General features: G+C 36.0%; 1 protein-coding gene across 1 annotated transcript; it reads right to left on the bottom strand.

The window, feature by feature from the left end:
• Window positions 1-306: 306 nt before the first annotated feature.
• LOC136264170 (probable serine/threonine-protein kinase kinX) lies at window positions 307-6,508 on the bottom strand. The gene is made up of 2 exons (XM_066058877.1): window positions 5,244-6,508; window positions 307-1,385 (listed from the first exon to the last, which is right to left on the bottom strand). The coding sequence occupies exons 1-2, from the start codon at window positions 6,489-6,491 to the stop codon at window positions 429-431; spliced, it is 2,205 nt and encodes a 734-aa protein (XP_065914949.1). The 5' UTR covers window positions 6,492-6,508; the 3' UTR covers window positions 307-428.
• Between the last annotated feature and the right edge of the window lie 4,612 nt (window positions 6,509-11,120).

Genomic DNA, 11,120 nt, shown 5'->3' with positions numbered 1-11,120 from the left:
AATTATTCCGTAATTACTGTGTTTTTTTTTGCTATAGTTTGCACCCTCTTTGGATGTTTTATGGAATTCATGTTGATGAAATAACAGCTAGAAATCTCTATATTATAGTTTTTCCCTTTCCCATCACAAGTGTTATCTTGGATAAAAATAGCAAATGCATCCCTAAGCTTGATTTGAGCTATGTGCACACTGACAGTGAATGAGTGGTTTAATATTAATTCTGTGCTTAAAATACCTATATTTTCAATCCATGTTATATAAGCTTACTCTGTTTGTCACCTTCAGGTTTCACTGATCTATATTGTCACCACTGTATGCTATTAACACACCATTTGCTGCAATTCCAGACAAGCTTGACTATACATGTCAAGCCATATAGTGACTGATTAATAATACTATAATTGGTATTCACACAAACAATTACAAGTTCAGTGTCCATGACAATGTCGCTTCCCATGGCCATGTCTTCCATGGTGCATCCTTCTGGGTGGTCCATGTGGATGTACATTTTGCAGTTCATCATGCAACTGTTTATTAGTTAACTTTAGTTGCTCGTTATCATCAGTCAGCTGCTTGTTTAATGACATCAGCTGTTTATTGCCATCATCTAATTGTTTGTTTGTTGTCTTTAATTGTTTATTGTCATCATCTAATCGTTTGTTTGTTGTCTTTAGCTGTTTATTGTCATCATCTAATTGTTTGTTTGCTGTCTTTAATTGTTTATTGTCATCATCTAATTGTTTGTTTGTTGTCTTTAATTGTTTATTGTCATCATCTACTTGTTTGTTTGTTGTCTTTAGCTGTTTATTCTCATCATCTAATTGTTTGTTTGTTGTCTTTAGCTGTTTATTGTCATCATCTAGTTGTTTGTTTGTTGTCTTTAGCTGTTTATTCTCATCATCTAATTGTTTGTTTGTTGCCTTTAGCTGTTGATTGTCGTCATCTAGTTGTTTGTTTGTTGTCTTTAGCTGTTTATTCTCATCATCTAATTGTTTGTTTGTTGCCTTCAGCTGTTGATTGTCATCATCTAGTTGTTTGTTTGTTGTCTTTAGCTGTTTATTCTCATCATCTAATTGTTTGTTTGTTGCCTTTAGCTGTTGATTGTCATCATCTAATTGTTTGTTTGCTGACTTCAGTTGTTCATTGTCATCAGTTAACTGTTTATTTGTTGATTTTAACCACTTATTATCATCATCTAGCTGTATTTTCTGTTGTGCCAGCCAATCACATTGCTGCTTGCAATTATTATTAGATTCAGATTGCCGGTACACACCAAAGAGAACTGCCACTATTAACACAAGAACTGTGATGCACAACAGGGATCCTTTCTTATGTGCCTTTTCATCTGTGTGAGCCACCTCCACTTTCTTCTGAGTATATTTCCTCTGTAACAAAGAAATGATCCCACTCAAAAAGTTCTCTGCAATATGATAGGCTTTTAGTAAGAATTTATCCCTTAATAGCAATCACTATTATACTAAGAGTATATAATAGAAACCAAGAGTATCGAATGGGTGTATTACCCCATGATTAATGATTGTGTGAAGTAACATGGATATTTCAGTAATGGTTGAAATGGTAAGCGTACGTGGCAGCGGGTCTTTGTTCACCAGTTTTCCATGTTATTCAACCAAGTAATCAACAGTTATTGTACAAGGAAAGTGTAGTAAGGACCCAAGATAACTCCAGCTCGCTAAAACTAGGATTTCACAAACGAGTGTGTAGCCGTTCCTTCAGGGATCTACTTGGCAGTGCCAGAACTTTAACATAGGTATTTCCCTTTAACATTATCATGTTTTCACTTGGTTTAGTGGCCGAATTGGGCTAAATACAACAACCCTTAATGGCAATATAAACGAACAATTACTGAAATATCCATGTTACTTGAAATAATCATTAATCATGAGCTAATACACCATTCGACATTCTTGGTTTCTATTATATACTCTTGATTGTACTAATAATAGAAAATGTAGAAACAACACCTTACGTGCAAATTTAATCCCTCATTGAACAATTATTAGGACGCACTGTTTTTTTATAGACTTCCATCACAAGCTTACCAGTAAATGACACGCATCCCAAGTTATCTTACTGTGCGCTACTATATGTGGTATCACCAAGAGTTGCTAGTGCACAAAACATTCAACTCGATTGTGAATCGTGATAATGATTTCTTGCGTGCTACAAGTAATGAATGAAATGATGTGCTAAAAATATGGTATGTCTGAATCCCTAGGATTTCCCCCATACGCACATTTTACAGTAATTGCCACGATTCCTTAGGTGTCAGAGTTAGAGATATGCAATATAATAGACAGTACTGCTTCTGCTAATGATCAGCAATCTGTACATGTACCAACAAATTATGGGTGTTAGTACCACCATCTCCTCCATATGTTTGCCATTTTCATTAACAGCAACTCAGATGAAACCTTGGTACATTCAGTGGTGAATTTTCAAAAATTTCCTGGAGAGAATTTCCCAGACCCCCCTAGGTTGGCATGCTTTGCATGCTAAAACTGTCAATAAGCTTATCAGTTAGTAGCTTGTAGTCTAGTACAGATGTAGCTAGTAAAAAGTTAGCTATAAGTTTGTTCTTGTAAAATTGCTCTCATAATCAATCTCAGAGAATTTAATTTTCAAAAATTTCTCAGGGGAAACCCCTAGCTTGATTACATGCTAAAACTGTCAATATAAGCTTATCGCTTATCAGCTAGTTTGCTTTTAGTTGTAGTTTAGTAGCTAGTTGACTAAGCTTGTTCTTGTAATGTCCTTTTGTCTGTTTTTCTTTATTGAAAATTATGGGTTATAGGGCCCCCACATTCTAAATTTGCCCTGGGCCTCCTAAATCCTCTTGGCAGGCCCTGCTCACGCATGCTTTAGTCAATTAACTTCAAATTTGGAGGACAGTAAGACCATAATGCAGCACATTCACAGCCCAATTTTCATACAGATCAAACTAAGAATAACAGAATTACGCACGATTTTGAAAATTATACAATTTTGTTGTCATGCCTACAGAGTAATCCAATTGATGGAATAACTTGAAAACGAAGCTACTATCATAGTGCAAATCTTTTGTGGTTTGAAAGTACTGAGAGTATTAGCTATGGAGATATAAAGCAAAATCAAACATGTAGCGTGATCAAGATACTCTAATAGAACAGTCACTGAAATGCAAAAAAAAACCTGCACAAAAAGTCAAACAAAACATTTCTCAAGGTTTCAAACCAGGAACCTTCACACCTACGTATAGTTATATGCCCAAGCCCTTACCACTCTGCCACTGCTATCAGTTGTTCACCTCACTTAATTTCTACCTTATAAATGAAAGTTCCTACATTAGAATGATAACTTGTAGATCTGTTAGTGGAAATTCTAGAACATTCTATATTTAGTGCTCAGAAAGAATGTCTGCTTTATTAGAGTACTGCGGCCAAGTACAGCTGGTGCGGGTGGGCGGCAATTAACCAAGAAAGTTCCGTTTTCTATAGCTTGATAGCGCTTGAATGGTAATTAATTATTTCTCTTGTGGAAACTTAAGGACATCTCCAGTGAGTCGAGTATCTCCTATGAGTCGAATTTGCCCAGCTATCTTCGCACCTTCAGAATTCAGTTCTTCAGAGTCTTCAACAATTCCTGTAATGACAAAGGCGAGTTATAAGGAGTGTCAAGGCCAACCATAGGCTGGCTTTAGAACTTGCAATTACAAAAAGAAGTGATATCCGCACAAAAACAGCCAAGCTGTGAAAAAAGGTGCAGCCTTAAAAGGCTTGGGTATAAAAAGTTGTGAAATCAAATCAAAAGTGGCAGCCAAGAAATGGCTGCAATGATGTTAATGCTAATAAATTTTAACAATGCATGTGTTAAAATTTATAAGCATTAACATCATTGCAGCCATTTCTTTGCATTGTTAAAATTTATTAGCATTAACATCATTGCAGCCATTTCTTGGCTGTCACCACTTTTCTTTTTATACCCAGGCTTTTGAAGGCCTTGTCTTTTTCACAGCTTGGCTATTTTTGTGTGGGTAGTAATCATCCTTACTATTTATAAAATTTCCCTATGTACAGTAGCACAATGAGCATGAGTGATGTGCTTGACATATACAATGAGGGCTGCAGGACTGAGGGTTAGTCCCGTATGCACCAGGCAAACCACAAGTAAACTGCAGGCATGCTTTGCGAGTGTATTTATATTGAAGTTTGATTGTGACATAAGGGTAACGAGGTGATACTGGGGCTGAAAGTAAGTAACACGATCATGCAGAAAACTTCAACTGTGAGTGTAATGACATCATTCAAAAAGCTTCAATTATGAGTGAATTAAGCATAGAAAACCAAAACATTAAATGCACCAAAGTACTTCCTTTACACGTGAATAAGCTAGTCATGAATATGCTTACTGGGCAAATCCACTTTATGTGCTATGTGGGAGCCAGGTGTCCATTATCAATCAAAACAACTAGCCCCAGTGACTTTCTTCACTGAATAAAATAGCAAACTATATACCTTCATTTCCAAGTCCACAGTTTATAATTAATGTTATTATATTGACAAAAGTAATGTGCAAAATCAATCCCATAATATGTTACTTTATTACAGCAAAGAAGACAACTTCATTAAAGAAAGAAATCTGTTGATTTCTAGAATGCATAAATGAGAAATGGAGGTAGCATATAAAAATATACTCCTTTCATATATGTGTACTACCTCTGTTTCTCATTAACACATTCCTTAGCACTGATAGCAGTGCCACATGGCATTGTGCTTGGCTAAAGGAATCAGTTAGTTAAGTCGTCATTATTAATTTGACCACATTAAAATTCTACCATAGAAATTCATTGAAAGTATTTTGGATTGCTCTGAGGACTCATGTGAGCTTCGTTAAGCCAATGCTGCCAAGTTGCCATGAAGGAAGGGTGGTTTTTGAGTGACATTGCTTTTTTTTGGAGAGAAGGTTATGTCTCCAGATTTATGTGTCTACTAACTTGGTGACAAATTCTGAATGCACCCCTGCATTTACAGTACCGCTCAAATGAATATTCACAAGCGAAACTTGTGCCACACCCTTTACATAGCAAGTTTTTGATCACACGCACTCCCGTGAGACGATGTTTACATTTGAGCGGTACCGCAAGAGTCTTTTTATCATACTTGTGTATTTTAACTTGTAGCATATTTGATGCATGCAATGATTACAAGTCACATTTATGGTTGTGTTACATAGTTATGCCTTACATGATCCTGGTTTGGTAACATTTTGTGTTGTTCTGATAAATTCTGAAACTGGTCACACTTTAATAAAGCAGCTAATTCTTGTTTCCATTTTTCAACAATTAAAGTGAGAACTTCAATATTTTCATGAATATTTTGATGATTTTGCTGTTCTAAAGCTGTATTATTTTCCTGCTGTGAATGATACAACTGCTGCAGCTTAACTAATACATTCTCTAGCTCCAATACCTTCTCTTCTGTGTTACCAATTTGTGTTTTGATTTCTTTATTTAAGCTTTGAACATTTACTTCACCTTGTTGGACTACATCAAGAAGTTCAACAGTATTAGATTTAGCTAAGGGAACTTGGCTCTCTACATCGGCTCTTAGCTTCTTCAGATCTGCACAGACAATAGAGATTGTAGGCCGATAGTTCGGATTATTATGCAAACACTTCTCTACTAGTTGTCTCAAAGCATCTGGATTACACCATGATAAATACTCTTCCCTCCTATCTACCTCTGAAATAGGTTTCATAGCATACGATGAATCTAGTTGCACTTGATCTTTTGGTATAGGCCACTGGTGAGACATAGTGTGCAGAGCAACACAACCCACTGAGAAAACATCGACCGGCTTTCCATATCGTGGTTTGACTGAGAGAGCCTCAGGTGGCATGAAATGAGGTGTGCCAGGTACCTGTGTATGTGTCTTTATTAAATTTTGCTCTATCGCTTTGGCTACTCCAAGATCACCGATTTTAGCTACAACGTGCTTTGTGAGAAGCACATTATTGGAGGAGAGGTCTCTGTGGATAATACCCTGATCATGCAGAAACTCCAGTCCTTGAGAAATATCAACCAAAATGGATAACTTCGTGTAAAGGGGTATTTTGTTTTGTTCGACATTTCGTTGCAAAAAATCTTTTAGACTGAATTCCATCAATTCCATTACAAGCCATGGTAGTTTAGCTTCAGGAGTAGGATAATGGATACCCAGTACCTGCACCAAGTTAGGATGAAGTATTCGACTAGCGTTGACACATTCAGCAAGAAACGTTTCCTTAGTTCTCTCAAATTCCTGAGTTGAAACATCGTCTACGAAGTTGGAGTGAACTTCTTTGGCAGCACACAAGGTTCCGTGAACGCACACTTCAATGACTCTTCCATAAGACCCTCTGCCTATTACTTTGTCGGTGCTAGTAACTTTCGCTAGGTTTATCCGTTCTAATTCGACCACGCCGGTTTCCATTGTCTGATTGAGCGATTTCATTCGTGCTCAGCCGGATTTTTCCGGATAACACACTGTAACCCACTATTTCGACTACTGCCTCTTAATTAGACTTCGCCTATCTTTAGTGTATCCGTGACTTCTTCATGTATGCCTAGATTGCAAGGGCTGTGAGGCTCGGCTGCATAGATTATCTACCCACGTAATCTGACTGATGGGTCACCGGCCAGATCAGTTCACCCATATCATAGTAGCTTTATCATCATACACTCTGTAGCTAGATCCAGTCATTATTATGATCAGTGTTGGGCAAGTTACACATTAGTTACAGTTACATATTACCCATAAAATAAAGTAACTGTAATAATATTACATATTATATTACTTTGTGTCCATAGCCTTAAGCTGTCACGTGTGAAACTACCACCTTATCACGTGACACGATTGCGTTGTTGGACATGTGCAAGTCTTGATATAAGTAAGTAGCTGGTGAATAAGCCTCACTTAGTAGGCTTCATTACTTCGTTGTGGCTAGGCGTTACTCAGTGGGTTACTAACGAGATTAGTAACTTCGTTACTTTTAGTAATAATATTACGTAATATTAGATTCGTTACAGTAACTATATTACTTATGTAACGCGTTACACTTGCAAGTAAAGTAACTTGAGTTATATTACCTGTTTTTATAGCGTATTTCGTTATATTACTTTGTTACCACAAAAGTAATAATATTACGTAACGCGTTACATAAGTAGCGCGTTACTCCCAACACTGATTATGATTATAGTACTTGGTAAAGGCAGAGCCTGTATACCAGAAGGCCTTATAAAGGCCTAAGATGTTTATATTAACTTCACTAAGTATGTTTGACTAGTAGGAGAATGAAGAAAAAAATCCATGACTGGACCTGGGCAGTCATCCTAGTGGATCTCCTGATCTGAGCTGACTTTTCTTCCCTTTCTATTGTACTGACCACACTGTGGCTGTCAGTGCTGACTATAGGCCCCTGGTTTATTAATTTTATAAAGGCTTTACAGCACAAGTGCTGAAGGTCTGTAGGACACCTGGTCCTACAGCCTGTTTATAGTTGTTACAGAAAGTGTGTTTGAAAAGGTGGAGAAAGGAGAAAAATCCATGACTGAACCTGGGAAGCCTCGAACCTGCAGTCATCCGATTAACACTCGATTGCTTACAGGAGTCTATCAGGTGGTCAGGATGTTCAAGTTTCTACTTATCACTTTCCTAGGCTGTATGTAGTATAATTATAATTGTCTTATAATTGAAGATGTCTTCCTCCTCACTGAGTGGTAGGGCCAGCCTTAGCTCAGTTTTAATCCCACCTAGCTATTTTAATTATTATATATATGCTATGCAGCAATGCTCAAATTTTAACTGATTATGTTCATAATTTTTAATATGCTCAAGCTTTTATCTCATATTGTGTACATGCTAACAAAATTTATTCTTTTGGATAGATTATAGATTATGTAACTAGCTCAGGAGCGACTTTTAAGTAATAATTGTTAGCCACTGAAATAATTATTCATTTGGCAGTTTGGTATTATGCTCTAATTTTATTTGACTTCTCTATTGGATCTAGAGTTACTAGGCTATAGTCTTGTGCAGCCAAGCTACTACTTTTCTTTTGTGTGTGTGTGTGGACAAAGTGGTGGTCTGGCTATTGTATAGTTATGGTGATCTATATCCATGACATGCACTTTTCATAGACAATGGTATGGCGAAACCTATACCTAGCAATATTTGCACCTAAATTATACCATATGATAATGAAAATTAATGCTACAAATTTGCAAATCATTGTCTGATCTACAGAAGTGCTTGTAAAAACCATTATAGCTAAATACTGAATATACATTCATGGTAAGTTAATCATAAACTTGATATAGCTATAATATTTTTATTCAGTTTGAAATGTTTACAACTGTACATGTAATGCCATAATTATGACTTTAATTTTATTCTAAGATATCTGAAAGCAAGGCTGCCACAATACATCTGATACTCTGAGCCTGCATGCATGCTCACATCAGCTAGCTGTACAACAAAAACTTTGACCATACACTGTTTCCCTACTATGTACCACATCACAGATACGTACTGCAAAGAACTTAGCACCTCTAGCAAAATCATTTTTGTGAATGATGCATCTACCATACATTTATCACCTACCTAAGAAAAATTTATAGCTGCTGAAAAGGCTTAATTTGGTGACATATGATAATTTGGTGACTGAAATTGAATACGGCATGCGGACAGTTTTCAGAACCTTATAGTGTATGCTAATTAATAATTTATAATAATGTTAGCGATTGCCCTCCAACATGACACTTGGAACATCTAGTGATTTGCAGAATCCTTATATATTTGGGTTATTGAATTGTTTCTACTATATTTATTTAAATTCAGACTCGGATGTTATTCTACTATTTGACTTATGTTTGGTAGTAGTCTATGTAATGTTAACTGTACGCAAGTGAATGTTTATTTATTTTCCAGTACCTATTTTGTGAGCAGTCAGACATTCTGTTGTATGTACTTCAGTCAGACATTCTGTTGTATATACTTCAGCAAGGACTCAAGCGAGAGAACTGATTGTTAAAAATGACAGCCAGTCAGCCAACCAAACAATTGATGTTCAGGTGGACAAGTAATTGTTCAATTCAGTTGTGAACATATCTAGTCATAATAGGATTATATTTTTTCCAATAAGCATATGGCTTGGAACTTCTATTTATTGTCCTAGCATTTTGTTGTCTCAAGTGACGTATATTACCACCAGTGTTGGGCAAGTTACTTTTTAAAAGTAACGAGTTACATATTACTTGCAGCTGAACTATTTAGTTAGTTACATATTACCCATAAAATAAAGTAATTGTAGTAATATTACATATTACATTACTTTGTGTCCATAGCCTTAAGCTGTCACGTGTGAAACTACCACCTTATCACGTGACACGATTGCGTTGTTGGACAATGTGCAAGTCTTGATACAAGTAAGTAGCTGGTGAATAAGCCTCACTTAGTAGGCTTCATTACTTCGTTGTGGCTAGGCGTTACTCAGTGGGTTACTAACGAGATTAGTAACTTCGTTACTTTTAGTAATAATATTACGTAATATTAGATTCGTTCAGTACAGTAACTATATTACTTAGGTAACGCGTTACATTTGCAAGTAAAGTAACTTGAGTTATATTACCTGTTTTTATAGCGTATTTCGTTATATTACTTTGTTACCACAAAAGTAATAATATTACGTAACGCATTACTCCCAACACTGATTACCACATTATGTTGTAGAAGACTAACAAGTGGTTCCACCAAGAAATATTTTAGTGCAACTAATTAATATAAATTATACAAGGCACATGGTCTTTATCCATATGCCAGGCCACAGCCACATGCCAGTATGTGGGCTGTAATTTAGTCCTACAAACAATATTCTTATTTGCCCCCTAAAATCTAGGTACCAACAGTTTGAAATTATGATCCCAATACCCAATAACATATACTTGATAATACAGGGCCATCGCATAATGTTTATATTTAAAATTAGACCTACCATCCCATTGAGGATGATCAGCTTATCCAAAGCACAGTAGACAAGTAGTACTAAATATCTCCAGGGAGTTTCCCTCAGAATCAATAACTAGGGATACAATAATAATTAGATCAGCTTGTCGGATATCAGCTGTATACATATTCGTATACAGGTTCGTATACAGGTGTACAAATATCAGTTACTAGTACACATACAAATGTCATGTTATATGAAAATAGTGATTGAATGTATATAATGTATGCACAAGGATTTTCATTTTTGTGAGACTTTTGTTCTGTTCTTCAGTTTACGTTGAGCTTCACTGCATGCTTGAAAGTCTTGCATCTCTTTCTTGCACTTCCTCCAATCTCGTGTCTCTGCATAACAGTCCTGTAGTGCATAGTGGAACTTGGAACATCCAGACTTCTCTATGATCGTGTAGAATGGATCTTCTTCCTCATCTTCTTCTTCAGCTGTTGTTGGGTTCTTATTCTCTGCCATCCTGTCCAGATAACTAACATACTATACAATTCAAAGCTGATTTTGGGGTTTGTTTTTACCCACATTCTTCTAAGGGCACTTACTCTATCATTGATATTATGTTTCAGATTCATCTGCCCGCATTGTTATGTTTCACTGCTTAACTTTGGTTATTATTATGATATCATGCAAGTTTTTAACATTATTCCATCATCTCAATGTTCAGTGATTGTATGAAAGTAATAAACCCACTGCTTGCTTAGCTAGGCACAGGCTAAATTTGTTAGTAGTATAGCAATGGACTTGAAATAATGAAATACTCTAATAGAGCAGTCAACGTATTCTAACAACACAGTTTACTGTTATATGTTGACCTTGCTTTTCATCAGAGTGGCAAAGCCACTGCACTTGTCAGAACAGAACAAATACAAAAATTTGCAGTTACCCAATGACACATTTGGTCTGATACAACTAAATCTATAAATGAAGCAGGGATCCAAGCAATAAAATGTAGTAAAAAAAAAGAAAGAAAAAAAAAAAAAAAAAAAAAAAAAAAAGAATGATAGTATTGCAACATCACAATGTGGGAAAATCTCTATATCTGCACATTATTTTTATAAATTAGAGCTTAC

Source organism: Dysidea avara, chromosome 8, assembly GCF_963678975.1.
Source record: "Dysidea avara chromosome 8, odDysAvar1.4, whole genome shotgun sequence".
NCBI lineage: Eukaryota > Metazoa > Porifera > Demospongiae > Dictyoceratida > Dysideidae > Dysidea > Dysidea avara.
This window is presented reverse-complemented; position numbering and strand designations above follow the sequence as displayed.

Bases quoted from the DNA above. Each gene is read 5' to 3' on its own strand.
- LOC136264170 (XM_066058877.1), bottom strand. From the start codon at position 6,491: ATGAAATCGCTCAATCAGACAATGGAAACCGGCGTGGTCGAATTAGAA. The intron at 1,386-5,243 runs GTAAGGCATAAC...TCTTTGTTACAG, and splicing joins TGTTACCAAACCAGGATCAT to AGGAAATATACTCAGAAGAA.